Source organism: Pongo pygmaeus, chromosome 13 (genome assembly GCF_028885625.2).
Source record: "Pongo pygmaeus isolate AG05252 chromosome 13, NHGRI_mPonPyg2-v2.0_pri, whole genome shotgun sequence".
Taxonomy (NCBI): domain Eukaryota; kingdom Metazoa; phylum Chordata; class Mammalia; order Primates; family Hominidae; genus Pongo; species Pongo pygmaeus.
In genome coordinates, this window is record NC_072386.2 from 59,866,917 (window position 1) to 59,883,538 (window position 16,622).

At 40.9% G+C, this 16,622-nt stretch overlaps 2 protein-coding genes across 11 annotated transcripts in view; one reads left to right on the plus strand and one right to left on the minus strand.

Annotated features, from left to right (window-relative positions):
• LOC134737900 (uncharacterized) overlaps window positions 1–9,555 on the minus strand; it is a 50,289-nt gene extending 40,734 nt beyond the window's left edge. For 3 of the 4 annotated variants that reach the window (XM_063649598.1, XM_063649597.1, XM_063649596.1), the window contains exon 1: window positions 8,619–9,548. In XM_063649598.1, the coding sequence (XP_063505668.1) occupies window positions 8,619–8,708 (90 nt within the window). In that variant the 5' untranslated portion in view covers window positions 8,709–9,548. Of the gene's footprint in view, window positions 1–8,618 lie in introns of all 4 variants that reach the window. The other variant, XR_010123314.1, reaches the window with a different exon arrangement.
• A 19-nt stretch (window positions 9,556–9,574) lies between these two features.
• The window catches only part of SMC5 (structural maintenance of chromosomes 5), a 95,725-nt gene continuing 88,677 nt past the window's right edge, over window positions 9,575–16,622 (plus strand). For all 7 annotated transcript variants that reach the window (XM_054501702.2, XM_054501704.2, XM_054501703.2 and 4 more), the window contains exons 1-2: window positions 9,575–9,969; window positions 15,016–15,157. In XM_054501702.2, coding sequence (XP_054357677.1) covers window positions 9,629–9,969; window positions 15,016–15,157 — 483 coding nt within the window. In that variant the 5' untranslated portion in view covers window positions 9,575–9,628. The remainder of the gene's footprint in view (window positions 9,970–15,015; window positions 15,158–16,622) is intronic.

The window sequence follows — 16,622 nt, forward strand, 5'->3', positions numbered from 1 at the left end:
AAGTGAAGTAACTCAGGAATGGAAAATCAAATACAAAGCGTTCTCACTTATAAGTGGGAACTAAGCTATGGGTATGCAAAAGCATGTAAAGTGGTAAAATGAACTTTGGAGATTCAGAAAGAGGAGAGTGGGAGGGGGTGAGGGATAAAAAGCTGCCTGTAGGCTGGGCACAGTGGCTCATGCCTGTAATCCTAGCATTTTGGGAGGCTGAGGCAGGCAGATTGCTTGAACTTAGGAACTGGAGACCAGCCTGGGCAACATGGCAAAACCCCGTCTCTACAAAAAACACAAAAAAATTAGCTGGGTGTGGTGGCGCAAGCCTGTAGTCCCAGCTACTTGGGGGGCTGAGGTGGAGGATTGCTTAAACCCAGGAGGTTGAGGCTACAGTGAGCTGAGGTCTTGCCACTGCACTACAGCCTGCTGACAAACTGCATATTGGATACAATGTACACTACTCAGGTGATGAGTGCACTAAAATCTCAGATGTCACCACTGTACAATACTTGCATGTAACAAAAAGCTACTTGTATCTCAAAGACTATTGAAATAATATATATTTATAGTATGTATAATGCGTGTTATTATATATTATATAATATACATTATATATATATTTTTGCCATGTTGCCCAGGCTGGACTCCAACTCCTTCTCTCATTCTGAATATACATATTATGTATATAATAGACTTGCTTTAAAAAAAAGAAAATTATTGAATGCTTTTTCTCCTTTAATCTTTCTCCTTTAATCTTTTCATATGAAGAATTACATTAATTGACTTACTTGTATTTAATCAACCTTGAATTCCTTCAGTGAACTCAAGTCATGTTATATTTACTTTTTTTGGACATTGCTGGATATTTTCACATATGTTCATAAAGTAAGATTAACAGAACATTTTCATGTATTTTAATTTCCTTATCTGATTTTAGACAAAGTTAGACTCATAAGAGGAACTGGAGAGTGTTCTTTTTCTATACGCCAAAAGAATGGGTAGAATTAGAGCAATGGTTCTCAACTGAGGGCAATTTTGCCCCTTAAGGGACATTTGGAAATATCTGGAACATTTTGGGTTGTCAAAATAAGGGAGGTGCTACTGACATCTAGTGAGTAGAGGTCAGGGATGCTGTTGAACATCCTCCAATGCACAGGACAGTGCCTCACCTCCCCCAACAAAGAACTCTAGCTAACCCCAAATGTCAACAGTGCTGAGACTGTGAGCTTTTCTCCCATTCTGAATAATCAGAATTTGTACTTGTAATTTTGTATTTTTTCAGAGGATACTTCAAAAATTATATAAGCTTCAGTCCCCATAGAATGAAAATATGGTGGAGGAAAGAGATGACACTGTGTGAAGGAGATATGTGTGTCTGTAGGTGTATGTGCAGGTGCATGGGAGGGAAAGAGAGACAGAGGCACACACATACACGCAGAGAGAGAGAGAGACCAACTAAATACAATGGTAGAGAGAGGAAGCGAGAGAGATGGGGAGAGAGAGAGATGAACTAAAGACAATGGTAGAGAGAGGAAATGAGAGAGATTTTGTTCTAATTTTTTTTTTGTTTGAAACCAGGTATTGCTGTGTCACCCAGGCTGGAGCGTAGTGGTGCCATCACGGCCCACTGCAGCCTCAACCTCCCCAGGCTCAGGTGATCCTCCCCCCTCAGTTTTTGGTTTTTTCCTTTTTGTGGAGAATGGGTCTTGTTGTATTGCCCAGGCAGGTCTCAAACTCCTGGGCTTAGGCTATCCTCCTGCCTCTGCCTCCCTAAGAGCTGGGATTACAGGTGTGAGCCACCGTGCCCAGCCACAGTTTTTGCATTTTTAGCAGAGACGAGGTTTTGCCATGTTGCCCAGGCTGGACTCCAAATCCTGGGCTCAAGCGATTCACCCTCCTTGAATTCCCAAAGTGCTAAGATTACAGGCATGGGCCACTGAGTCAAGCCTGTACTGATATAATTCTCAAATTATCAGTTACCAAGAAATTTGCCACAAGCAATAATATCCACAATACCAAGAAACTGAAGGAGAGTAATAAGTATGGTATACAGTCTAGCAATTCTAAACTTTTGGTATCTATCCTAGAGAAATGCTTGCACATGTACATAAAGACATATCCCTGAAACACTGTAAAAATGAAAAACTGGAAGCAATCTATATGTCAAATCAGTAGAGTAATGGATAAAGTGTCATATACTCATATAAAAACTCTACAGCAATAAAAGGGAACTAGATTTATATGTATCAACATGGACACATTTCAAAATATATACTTTTTAATATAAAATCAAATTGCATAACTATTCTTAGCTTATTTTTATATTAATACATTTATGTATGTATTTAATATATTGTATTTATGTAATACATTTGCACTCAAAATATTATTACATATTCTCTATAGAAAAAAATGCATGTAAAATACAAAAATGGCCTGAAAGGGCATTATACACTGCACAAGCACATAGGAGTAGTTAACTCTGGAGGATAAAGGATAAAGCAACAAGACTGAGAGAAATAAACGTCAAATGCACATTAATTTTATTTGTATTATTCTCGCTTTTAAAAAGGGAATGTAATCATATGTTTCACAAGTAATTTATTTTTTATTTTGAAGCAGAGTCTCGCTCTGTTGCCCAGGATGGAGTGCAGCGGCACCGTCTTGGCTCACTGCAACCTCCACCTCCGGGGTTCAAGCAATTCTCATGCCTCGGCCTCCTGAGTAGCTGGGACCACAGGCACACACCACCACACCCAGCTAATCTTTTTGTAATTTTAGTAGAGACAGGGTTTCGCCATGTTGGCCAGGCTGGTCTTGAACTCCTGGCCTCAAGTGATCCGCCTGCCTCCCAAAGTGCTGGGATTACAAGCATGAGCCACTGTGCCCAGCCCCACATGTAATTTTTTAAAAAGTAGATAATAGGAAAGAAAAAAAACTAGAAGATATGTCAAATTGCCATGTGTTAATTTTTTTTGATTGTAGGAATGTGGATGAATGGTGACTGGTTTCTGCTCTGTGCTTTTTGGATATTCAAATTTCCTAAAATAATAACAAAAATACAAAAATAATTTTAATTCTAAAAAAAAAACTATATCTACTAATGAAAGCAGTGGAAATGAGAACTTAAAACCAGCCCATTTCTGGGGGAGCTCGGCAGCATCCCAGCTTGTTAGAACAATGCTAGGATGAAAGTGCCACTCTAGCAGACTGATACCAAAAGACTCGTTTTATAATTTAGGTAGCTGGTTTCTGAAGTTTTACCACAGTTCTGACAACTACCAATTTTCTTTCCTTTGGGAAGTAACGGGGTAGGAGAAGAAACACTCGCCCACTCCCGAAGTCCTCCCAGGGCTCTGCTTATGTTCCTGGCCTTCCCTGGGCAAGAAGGACTGCGAGTTCAATAAGCACAGACTTCCAGGAAAGGAGATTACAGTGCTTTAGCAACTCATTCATGATCTTTCTGAAACTGAAGGTCAGTTCTTCTGGAACAATTTAATACTGTTTTCTCATTTTACATCCTTGAAAGAGATGAAGGCCCATTCATCTTTAGGCTCTCTATTGTAACACATCACAAAGAACACTTGAAATGTTACATTAATTCTGACTTTTTTTTTGAATCTTTCCGTCAGTTTTTGCACCCAATAAATAGAAATTTTAGAAAGAGGCCAGTCTGTCGAGACACTGATCCAGCATATAGAAATGAAATAATTAAAGGTGCTTAGAACTATAGCTGGTGTGTGCTAAATGCTGTTGTATTAGCTATTACTACCAATTCTACAGCTACTACTATGCAGTTCCAATGTTAATACTACTACAGTAAGAAGCAGCAGACATTTTGATCATTTTAAACTTTTGTATGATGTTTGAAACAAATGTTTAAAAATGAAAAACTTTAGAAGGTATTCATTATCTCCAGCAGAAGGCTGCTGTATGGGGTTTTAGTTCCTCCGTGGGAGGGGCACTGGTTTTCCTCAGACCCCTAATCCCTGCCTAGATCTGTTCCACCAATTCTTTAACAAGATTGATTATAAAGTGTGTGGTTTTGCTCAGCGTTTGGGGGGATGGAATGGGACTTGGTCTTGGGTACCAAGGACTTGAGTTTTAGCATCTGCCTTCTTCCCTCCCTTTCAGGCCATGAAGGTTCACTTATTTACTTTATAAATTTGCCAAAAGCAAAAGTAATATGCCCTCAGTTAGAGACGGTCTCACAGGGTTCTATTCCATGCACCTTGTTGCAATTTCTTGTGGCACTATTATCAAAAGCTTGGAGTGAAGCCAAAAAAGAGAACATAGAAGATAGTTGTTATGGTCTAAATGTTTGCATCCCTTCAAAATTTGTATGTTGAAACTTAACCCCCATTATGATGGTATTAGGAGGTGGGGGCTTTGGGAAGTGATTAGCTCATGAGGGCAGAGCCCACATAAATAGATTCAGTGCCCTTACAAGAGGCTACAGAGACGAGAGTTCTTCCTCTCCACCATGGGAGGTCACAGTGAGAAGGCACTGTCTATGAGGATGTAAGCCCTCACCAGACACCAGATCTGCTGGTTCCTTGATCTCCGACATCTCAAGCTCTAGAACTGCTAGAAATAAATTTCTATTTTTATAAGCTACACAGTCTATGGTATTTTCTTAGAGCAGCCCAACCCAAATGTATTAAAACAGTGTATTGTGATAGTGAGGTGAAATACATGTATAATCCTTGACCCTGCCCATTTCTGTCAACTTTTTATCTGTGTCAGTTTTTAAAGTTCCTGCAGAATTGGAAGGCTGTCACTCAAAATGGGCCTGGTTACTTACTCCTTGGTCAGTAGAAAGTTAAATACAATTGCTTTGCCATGTCTATTAGCTGATGTCTGACTTTAAGCCCTGATAAGTAGCATTGGCTCTGTTGTGGCTCACTCGTTAATTAGCATCAAATTCAGGTTGATAACCTATTTCCAAAAATCTCTCTCTGCCTTTTTAAAATCACCTCTTTCAAGATGGTTTGCAAAAGTGGAATTAAATAATCGAGATGTGGCAAGATAATGTGTATACTCTGACAGGTGTATGAAATTTTCAAAGTGTTAAAAAGCACTGAGCTAGTATAGTTTGCCAGAGTATCTTTGGTTATGCTAACTTCTAGTCATACAGAATCCAACAAATGAGAACTATTTAAATCAAGAATGGTACATTTGTTTAATGGAATACTAAGTGATTACTTAAAACTATATCACAGAAAAATAGTTAATGGCATGGGAAGTTATTCATAATATATTAAGTGGGGGAGAGGGGTAAATATGGTATATATAGTACAATTTGTGCAGAATCATCCTTTTTTAAAACAAAAGGCACAGACCATATGTACAAGTATACAAGAAAAAAAGATGCCAAAACATACACCAAAATTTTAACAATGATTAGTCTGGGTGGAGGAATTATAAGTTTTTCCTTTGCATGTGTTTGTTTTTCTGTGTGTTTTCCCAAATTTTCTGCATTTAACATGTGTTGCTATGGTAATCACAGCTAAAACCAATAACATTTCCTTTTTAAAAGGATGGTGTTACAGCATGACTGAGTAGCTGTTTAAAACTTGTAGAGTGCCTACATTTGTGAAGTCATCACAAGTTCAGGGACTCATTCTAAAATTTCAAGTTTAGAAACACAATTTAATTAGTTCACTAAAGACTAATCACATAGAAGGAATACATTCTAATGTTTGATAGCACAGTAGAGTGACTATAGTTAACAATTATCTATCGTATTTTTCAAAATAGCTGGAAGACTTGAAAGGGACCCATCACATAGACATTATAAATACCCTGACTTTATCATTACATATCATACGCATGTAACAAAATTGCACTTGTACCCCATTAATATGTACAAATATATATATTCAAAAAATAATTTTTAAAAAGCTGAGGGGGAAAGAACAAATTTTAAAAAGCTGGAAGGGAAAGAACAAATTAAACTTAGAGAGTTAATTACAAAGATAAGTAGAAATTATGAAATCAAAAGCCAACAATAGCAAAAATCAACAAGTTGTTCCTTTAAAAAGATTAATAATACATAACCTCTACTAGATTAATAAAGAAATGAGAGGAAGAAATGAACAATTTACCAGTATCAGGTGTGAAAGAGGAAGCATCACTACAGATGCTGCAAACGTTAATGGATATTAACACGTAACTTCATGTAATAAGTTTGACAACTTAGATGAAAAGGACAAATTACTTGAAAAGCACAACCTATTAAAACTGACTCAAGAAGACACAGAAAATCTGAAATTATTTAATCATGCTATTCACATAGCTACTTCAGAGGCTGCAAGTCTTATAAAGCGGGGTTTCTTGGCTCCTCGCCCCTCTCCGGGGGATCTAGGAAATAAATGTTGCTATTGATTGCCAAAAAAGGGAAGAAAAAAAAAGGACTGATCATTGTACAAAAATGATGACTAGCTCCCTGCCCTCAGCTCCCATTACTAATGTCTATAATTCTTATTTGTTCATCAGGGTAGATTCCCCTAAATGTAGTAACTTCATCAAACAATCTGACTTTTCTACAGCTCTTGAAGCAGAGCCTTTACTTTTCAAAAAATTCATGCTAGCAACTCAGGGAAGGACAGTATTGTGCCCTCCTTAGCACTGAGTTTTTTCGTTACTGACTGCCATTTGAACAGTTTAAAAATTATTCTTTATTTTTGTTGCAGTCTCACCAATGCACCTTAACGTAGCAGTTTCTCATTGTCTGAACTAGTACCCTGGGTTCTTTGTCTTTACGTCCAAGAAAATTAAGGAACGTGGACACAAAGGTGGGGTTGGAGCAAAAGTTTAATAAGTGAAAGAAAGAAAAGAAGCTCTCTGCATTAGAGAGGGGAGTCTGAGTGGACTGCCAAGTTGTAGTAAAAACGTCAGGGTTTTTATAAATGGACTAGTGAGGACGGGGTGTCTTATCTTCCCAGGGCCTGAAGATTTAGTTGGGACCAGGTGTGCTATCGGCATAGAGCAGAGTTCCTAACAGCCTTTACCCAATTCCTTGATCACATAAGCAGGCTTTTAGTTTGTGCTGCTCTGTGCTGCTTTGTGTCGCTTAAGTTTCTGTGTCTGTTCCCAGACATTTTCTTGCAGCTGCAGGCATCCCCTCACCCTCCCTGCATAAGCTTCTAGCTTCCCTATCTTAGTGTGCCTAAACGGAAAGGAATGTACTCATTAAGTCTCAGCTTTTACTGGGGCCCATTGTATGAGTATGAAGTCGAGACTCTCCCACTCCTGTGCTTAAAGCTGTCTATGTGTCCAGGTGCAACCTGCGGTTTTCCCAAGTTTGTTTTATTTTTTGCCTGTTGCTGTGACTTTTCAGGTAGGCTGCTTCTGCAGTCTGAAATTTTTCAATGATTTTTCCTTCCCGTCTTTCTCATTTTCATTTGCATTTAAGAAAATTTCCAGTAACTACGACAAGTTCACATGCTTTTTACTTACTCTATTTTCTCTGGAGCGGAGTCCTTGTGTGAGAGGAAGCAGCAGAGACCTGGGAAAGGAGCTTTGGTCTAGGAGTCAGGAATCAGGGATCTACTGTAATAGCTTTCTAAGTGGCCTTCCACTCCACATTTGGTCCCCTCTAATCCATTTTCCACACAGCAACCAGAATGATTATTTAAAAACTTTAAGGCCAGGCACAGTGGCTCATGCCTGTAGTGCCAGCACTTCGGGACGCCAAGGTGGGCGGATCACTTGAGGTCAGGAGTTACAGACCAGCCTGGCCAAAATGGTGAAACCTCGTCTCTACTAAAAATACAAAAATTAGCCAGGTGTGGTGGCGTGCACCTGTAATCCCAGCTACTCTGGAGGCTGAGGCAGAAGAACCGCTTGAACCAGGGAGGCAGAGGTTGCAGTGAGCTGAGGTGGCACTACTGCACTTCAGCCTGGGCGACTGGGTGAGACTCTGTCTCAAAAAAATCAAATAAAAAAATTTTTAAAATTAAAAGCTTTAGTCAGAACATGGCCCTCTCCTGCTTAAAACTTTGCAATGGCTTCCCATTGCTTTAAAAATAAAATTCAGGCTTTTTCACGATGGACAAGGTTCTGCTCTGCAACCTTGTTCACTGCTCTGCAGCCACACTGGCCTTCCCACCTCAGAGCTTTTGTCGTTACTGGTAAGTTCCAGCAAAATTCTTTTGCCTGGGGTGCTCTTTTCTCAGATCGTCACACAGTTTCTTCTTGTCCTTCAGAGTTTATCTTAAACAACACCACCTCTAAGAGGCCTTCCGTACCTCCCACCCATCAGGTTCATTTTGTTTTCTTCCTAACACCTGTCACAGTCTGAAATTATCCTAATCATTTGTTGTGTCAGCCTTAAGTAGTGAAATTCAGAAAATATCATTAAGTATAGAGTTTATTCTAACGCAAAGCTTGAGGACAGCCACCTGGAAACACCAACTCCAAACAAATAGGGTCAATGTTCCAAAGTGAAGTTAAGGTTTCATTTACACAGGCAGAAACAGAGAAGGTTCAGCAGGAGTACATTTTCAATACAAGAGCAGTGCATAAATTACAGCGATTAGATTAGTTATAGATAGCTACATTCCAAGGAAGATGACTATATTAATTTATGAAGAGGGGTAGTGATCTGAAGGGGGTCTTACCTCTGTCTCTGTTTGGTCTTCCTGATGATAGGAAAAAACAAGGCAGACATTGCAGCTGTATGCCATGGGACTCAGGCCCCATAGCCACATTCTTCGCAAGGCTCAGAATAATTTAAAGTTCTAACAGCTTTAAGTTTGAATTATTTAATTTCACAGTTGATTCACTTGTTCTTTTCCTGTCTCCCACAAAAGAAAATAAGCTCCCAGGGATGCAACCTTGGCAGGCTCCTAAACTGCCACGGCTCCAGTTTCTTGTAGATTAGACATTCACTATTGGTTGAATGAAAGATCTAGACAGGCCTCGGTGCGCTGCCTCCTCTTTAACGAGAGGGCTTACTAGATGAATGTGAGCAGACGGAAGCAGAACACCCTCTTAATGAAGGCAGCGCATTCTAGCTCAAGGATTTCTAGAAACCTCGGGGGCGGAAGTTTAACCAGAGAATTAGGAGGCAAGGGGAAGAGAAGCAATGAGGTTAACCTGTGCAGTGTAGTCGTTTCACGAGTTTGAGAACGCCTAGCACGATGCCTTAACGGAGCGTCGGGCACAGAGTCATTTGGGAGGATTTCTTTTTCGGATTTTTGAGACAGGAACCTGATTTGAAGCAACAGGGAAGAAAACCAAGAGGACGAAGAGCCAAGGACGGGCGTGCCCGGGAGCTCTCAAACAGGCACCTGGAAGGGGTGGGACCAAGCAGGGCCTGACGTACCCCCGCCTTGGCGGCCGTGGACGCCCCAGGTGCCACCCGCAGCAGCCTCCCACCACACATGACTGAGGCTCGGGAAGCAATAAAGTGGCTTTCAAAATACTAAACGCAATTGACATTTTTTCCTGAGTTAAAAAAAAAAAAAGGAACTGAATGCCGAAATATACGGAGAAGAAACTCCAGTTGCCACATCCCCGAACGTCTCCACCCAGTCCTGCCTGCTGTTTCGCCCTCAGTCTGGGGCCTCGCACGGCGCGGCGGAGCGCGGGAGGGGCGGGGCGAGCCTGCTGACGCGGCCGGACCTGAATGCGCAGGCGCGGCGCGAGATCGCGGGAGCGAGCGCGCGGTAGCAGTTCGCGGCAGTTCGCGCCGGAGCGGGGCGCGTGGGCTCTTGGGCGCTTGGGAGTCTGGGCTGCAGGACGGTGGGAACGGAAGTCGTTGTGGGTCGCTGAGGAAGCCAGGATGGCGACTCCGAGCAAGAAGACGTCAACTCCAAGTCCCCAGGCTTCCAAGAGAGCTCTCCCGAGAGACCCTTCGTCGGAGGTCCCGAGCAAGAGGAAGAATTCGGCCCCGCAGCTGCCGCTATTGCAGTCGTCCGGGCCTTTCGTGGAAGGCTCTATCGTCCGCATCTCGATGGAGAACTTCCTGTAAGTGGCCCGGAGGCCGCGCCGCGGGTGTGGAGGTGTGCTGGCCAGCAGGCCCCGGGGCGCCGGCAGCGCGCGGGCGTGGGCCTGTGGGTGTGTACCTGGCTTGTGGGTCTGGCGTTGAATTCGTGCCGGCGTTCCCTTGAGGATTTTTCTACGTAGGCTGTGGAGATTGACGTGTATGATGTAGGAGATGTGTGCCTTGTGTGATGTGGTTTTTAAATTTAGTTAGCCAAGGTTTTCCAAAGGTGTCATGTGCAGGTAGTTGTACGAGGGAGTAGCTCTCTGCCCGCTGGGAGTCGCGATCCATAGCGGCCCTGGTCTGGAATTCACAGAAGTATTGTCCCCGGGAACTTAGGAGGCAACAGTTAATTCGGCGTGGTAGTGATGCTGTGGCGGATTCTTAGGGTAGGCATTTGCCAGAGAGGAGTAGATAAGACGGTGAAGGTTGCTCGGGATGGGAGGTTACAGGTACAAAAAAATTAAACCCTTACTGGCAATTTTTGGACCTCCCTACAAACCCTTGACCCCTCTAAACCCAGCTTTCTTCCCTGGTTCCTCCCTCTCCTCTTCAGACAACTAGTTATCGCTTTAGAATTTAGTAAGTTTTAAATACATCATGTATTTGCCTAGCACCTCCCAGTTCGTTTGTTCCAGGTCGTTTTTTTTTCTTTCTTTCTTTTTTTTTTTTTTTTTTTGAGACGGAGTTTCCCTCTTGTAGCCCACGCTGGATGGAGTGCTGTGGCGCGATGTCGGCCCACTGCAGCTTCCTACTCTCGGTTTCAAGCGATTCTTCTGGGTCAGCCTCCCGAGTAGCTGGGACTACAGGCGCGCGCCACCACGCCCGGCTAATTTTTGTTTTTGAGACGGAGTGTCATACTGTCGTCCGGGCTGGAGGGTAGTGGTGCAATCTCGGCTCACTGCAACCTCCGCCTCCCAGTTTCAATCGACTCTCCTGCCTCAGCCTCCCGAGTAGCTGGGATTACAGGCACCCGCCACCACGCCCAGCTTTTTTTTTGTATTTTTAGTAGACACGCGGTTTCACCGTGTTGACCAGGCTGATCTGGAACTTTTGACCTCAGGTGATCTGCCCGCCTCGGCCTCCCGTAGTGCTGGGATTACAGGAGTGAGCCACCGTGTCCGGCCGGAAGTCTTTTTTAAGCTTGCACATAGTGGCATAAGGATAACAGAATTGTAATAACAATACTACCTTTTTTTTTTCAAGCACCTATTGTGTGCCGGGTACACAGTGCACTCATTCTTTCTTCATAACAACTCTATCTTGATAATTTCCATTGCTGAAAGAAGCTCAGTAGGTTATTTTGCCGAGTTTTACGCAGCTGTTACGTAGTTGCATTGCTATTTGAATCCAGATCAGGAAAGATAAATGTAATCAAATGAGTTAGATACCATAACAACATATATATCAGGATCCTTCACAAAGGATGAAGTGGTTAGTTTTGTCTACGAGTATGAGAAAGGGCTTTGTAAAGAAGATATGAAAGTCTTTGGTCTTGCTCTCTTGCCCACGCTGGAGCTCAGTGGCATGATCAGGGCTCAGTGAAGCCTGGACCTCCCCTTCTCAAGTGATCCTCCTACCTCAGCCTGTCAAGTAGCTCGGACTATAGGCGCGTACCATACCTGGCTAATGTTTTAAAATTTTTTTGTAGAGATGGGGTTTCACCATGTTGCCCAGGCTAGTCTCGAGCTTCTGGGCTCAAGAAACTCACGTCGGCCTCCCAAAGTGCTGGGATTACAGGCATGAGCCACTGCACCCGCCTAAGAAGATAGGAGAGTCTTAAAAGAAATGAAAAGCATTGAAGACAGAAGGAACTGTCTGAAATAGTTTGGTATATTTAGAAAGCGTCAAGTATTTTAGTAAGGCAAGAATATAGGATGTGAGTGAGTATTTGGACAAAGGGTAAGCAACCATTGAGGGGCCTGTATGTTTACTATGCTAAGAAGTTCCGGCATCATCCTTTAGGCAGCTACGGTGTGTTTTCAACAGGGAATGACATGTGTTCTATGTTATTCTGGAAGCACTGTGGAGGATGATTTAGAAAAGGTGCAAGATTGGAAGCAAAAAGACAATACGAAGGCAAGAGATGATCAGAGTGTGAAGGAATGAGATTTGACAGGATCCAGCTACAGAATAATTGTGAGGCATGGGGGAAAAGGAGGAATGCAGCATTTTTCCCAAGTGTAAGAGCCTTAGCTAATTGATCAGGTGCTATTCAGAAGAGGGAGCAGTTTGAGGAGAATAATAAATGCCTCTTAGATCCTGTGACTTAAAATTTCCTTTGGGGCATCTAAGAGAGATGTTCTATAGGCAGAATGTAAGAGTCTGGAACTTAGAGGAAAATATGAACAGATGAGAGTTTTGGGAATCATGCATACAGGTGATTAATGAAGTTGCAGAACTGGTTATGATTGCCCAATAGGAATTATGAATTGAAGGACTAGAAGACCATGTACAGAGTCTTGGGAGAATGCCTACATTTAAGGGTGAACTGAAGAAGGACTCAAAGTCAGAAGGAACTATTCAGGGAGGTAAGATGAAAACAGTGGGAGACAATTATCAAAGAAGCCAAGGAAAAAGAATGTTTCAAAAATATCACCTGCTACATTGAAGTCAGATAGCAGGACTGAAAAGAGTCCACTGCATTTACCAATTGGGAAATCTTTGACCTTTTAATGAAGCAGTGGAAGCAGAAAAATTTTGCAGGCCGGATGCAAAGAGAAGAAAGAGGAGGTAGCTGGAAGTGCAGAGGTTGGTGAAATAACTATTTATTTTAATGAGGGGACTTTGAGTTTTAGGCATGAGGTAGAGAAAGATGGGCTTAGAGAATTAGCAAGGAAATAAGATGGGTAGTCAGAGAATGTAAATGGCCTGGAAGAGAGTAGGAGTGAACCAAGTCAAATGGAGTTGGGAGTGGAGGAAGACACTTGGAGGCTGAAGGAATAACATGTGCAAATACTTCAGAGAAATAAGGAATTATTGTCACAAAACTGAAAGAAGTACATTATAGGTAGAATTTAGAGGTCTGAGGAGAGAATAGGGAAAGGAGATAAAAAGTAGAAAAAGATGAAACTCGGCTGTGATGGGTTTTTCCTTAATTTTTCTTGTTTAACAAGTGACATCAGATTTACAATTCTACCGGCATTACTTGGTGATTGATTGGATGATGGAGTGGTGGTTTGGGTGGAGTCAAAAGAGATGAAAGAACCAAAGATGATGCAAAACTAATGCCTAGGTTTCTGATTTGGGCAATGGCATGAATGATAATACCATTCACTAAGAGACCACAAGAGTGGTTTTGGATGGGAAAGATGGTGGATTTCGTTTTAAATGTGTTGTTTAAGTTGACTGTTGTGGGACATTCAAATAGCATAATTGAGGTGACCATTGCATATAGAGGTCATCTGGACTGCTTTCAGCATGTAGATAGTATGCAAAGACTTGGAGAAAAAAAGGAATCATTGAGGCCATAGAGAATATAGATGAGATACCTCATGAAGTATATGGAATGATAAGAGGGTGGGTCTTTACCAATAGCTCTTTCAGAGGGAGCTCAGAGGAAAGGAAACTCATGATAAGGGAATTCCCAATAAATACATCGTAGAGTCAGAAGATTGATTTTAAACAGTGCAGAGACTTTATCTGGGTAGCTGAAGGCAAGAAAAATCCCCCCCCAACCCCCGCCAAAAAAAAAAAAATGCAGAGGCTTTGTTTTTGGCAACTGTCCCTATTTGTAATATCGATGCATATTTTATAGGCCGGAAAGTCTCATGCTTTTCCCTGTTCTGTTTTCTTAAATACCAGTTTCATCGTTGTTTTAGTATAACATTTACACAGAGATTTCACAACAGGAAATCCAAGTGGGGCTTCATGTGTTGAGAGTAAAAGTTCCATGTCAGGTAATTTCCTACATGTCTGAAGTTCCCAAACTAGTTTTATTGTAACCATCATAAAGGGCTCTTTTGAGACCCAGCTGCTAGCAGAACAAAACAGCTAAAAAGATAAAGTAGTAGATGCTGTGTAGAGGTGTGGGATTAGCAAACCTGCCAGAAAATGTGTCTTTGCCACCTGTATTTTTATTACCACCTGACATTTCAAAATCATTAATTTCTTAAAACATTAATGTGTGTGCTTGGTTATTTGTATACTTAGCAGATGAATAGCAGGCTAAGCATTTATTTATGGGGAATTAGTTGGCAGCTACCTGAGAGCTAACTGAAATGCTGTGGACAAAGGACACTTTTTATGGGTTCAAATTCAGAGTATTCAAAAGCGAGTTAAAAGAATGTCTGAGTCAGAGTTCGCTTCACATTTTGTCATAACTGTCCCTAGCAACTAATAAAGATTAGATGCTAACTGTAATTAGAGTGCTAGACAGCTTTCAACTTTTGTTTTGTAGGGCAGTGTCTCTCTATGATGCCTAGGCTAGCCTTGACCTCCTAGGCTCAAGTGGTCCTCTGGCCTCAGCCTCCCTCATAGCTGGGACTATAGGCACATACCGTGGTGCCTGGCTTGGAAAATAATTTTTAGAAGTTAATAAATGAAACCTTTGGGTTGAGATATATCTTCAGTTTAGTAGTTAAAAATCTGCTTAGATTGTTTGAAATATTAAAATATGAATAACCATTAAGCATTAAAATTTAAAAGAAATATGAATGTAAAATTGACAGATTCAAGGTAAGCCATGGCCTCTCCTATAAAATTTGTTTTAAAGTTATTTTGTGTAGTATCTTTGATATAGTGTCCAGTGTTTTGTAATTATTAAAAAAGAACAAGGTATCAAACTTCACTTTCTTCAGTTTTGAAAAAAGTATACGAAATTATATTCTTTAGTTATGCATTACTGCCTTTTCATTTCTTCTATTGGTAGATTTTCTTTCTAAAGTTGTTTATTAAAAACCTATTAAAAAACATTAAATTTGTAAGGTTAGCTAGTTTTTAAAGGAATTTGAGGAAGCTCATAGATAATGTAAAGCAAGGAAAAGTGGTTTTGTATCTCTCCTTAATAATTTCATCTATTTATAATTCAGAACATATGATATTTGTGAAGTATCTCCTGGACCCCACTTGAATATGATCGTTGGAGCCAATGGAACAGGGAAGTCAAGCATTGTATGTGCCATTTGCCTTGGTTTAGCTGGGAAACCTGCTTTCATGGGACGAGCGGATAAGGTGAGTTAATATAATTACTTTTTAAGAAAATTCAAACCTATTAATTGCTTTTAGTAACATCAGTTTCTACACCTCAGTTCCTTGGGTATAGCAAACTTAATAGTGCATGAATATAAGGAATAAATTTGGCAGGTAGAGAAGCTGGAAGGAGATTTTCATTTCTAGAAGTATTTTGGACCATAATACTAGAGGATTCTCCAAGTCTTTACACCTAAAATGCTAGAAATAATGTAATATGTCTTTTTTTTTAAATGCATCACTTGGCTTGTGGAACAGTGAAGTAAACTTAAAAAGGGCAGAAACAAAATCCAGTCATATGTTGCTTAATGATGGGGATATATTCTGAGAAAATGCATCATTAGACAATTTTGTCATTGTGTGAACATAATAGAGAGTACTTACACCTAGATGGTATAGCCTACTATCCACTTAGGCTATATGGTGTAGCCTGTTGCTCCTAGACTACACTCCTGTAGAGCATGTTACTGTACTGAATACTGTGGACAGTTGTAATGCAATGGCTTACATTGTACTTATGTAAACATCTCTAAATATAGAAAAGGTTCAGTAAAAATACAGTATAAAAGATTAAAATGGTACACCTGCGTTAAGGCACTTAACCATATTCATGAGAGTAGGGGGCGGAAAAATACTGCCCGAACAATCCAGAGGGAGTCTTGAGAAAGGAGGAGGAGATAAGAAACAGATACAAAAAATGAGATCATTAAAAGTGACAAAATATTGGCTGGGTGCGTTAGCTCATGCCTGTAATCCCAGCACTTTGGGAGGCCATGGTCAGGAGTTCCAGACCAGCTTGGCCAACATGGTGAAACCTCGTCTCTACTAAAACTGCAAAAATTAGCCAGGCATGGTGGTGGGTGCCTGTAATCCCAGCTACTCGGGAGGCTGAAGCAGGAGAATTGCTTGAACCCAGGAGGCGGAGGTTATAGTGAGCCAAGATCGTGCCATTGCACTCCAGCCTGGGCAGCAAGAGTGAGACTGTGTCTCAAGAAAAATAAATAAAATAAAAATCACAAAATAAGGTGGTAGAAATATGTGCAGATATAATCACAATGATTATAAATGATCTAAACTCTAAACTCATTAAATTATAAAGTCTGTTAGAATGGAGAAATGAAACAATGTTTAGTTCTCTTTTGTTTTTAATAAGCATATCTAAAAGTGCCACAGAAAAGTTGAGAGTGAAAGGATGAAAAAAAATACATGCCAGGCAATTATACAAAAGAAAGTAGATGTAGCTGGATTAATACTAGGAAAAACAGACTTTAGAGCAAAAAGTATTTTTAGAGATAATAGTGGTCATTAAACACTGACAAAAGTTTTAATTCACTAGAAGATAATTCAATTCCCAACTCGAATTCACATTATAATCTAGCTCCAAAATATATAGGCAAAATCTGCAGAATGCTAACAAGCAGTTAACATATCCATAATCATACTGGGA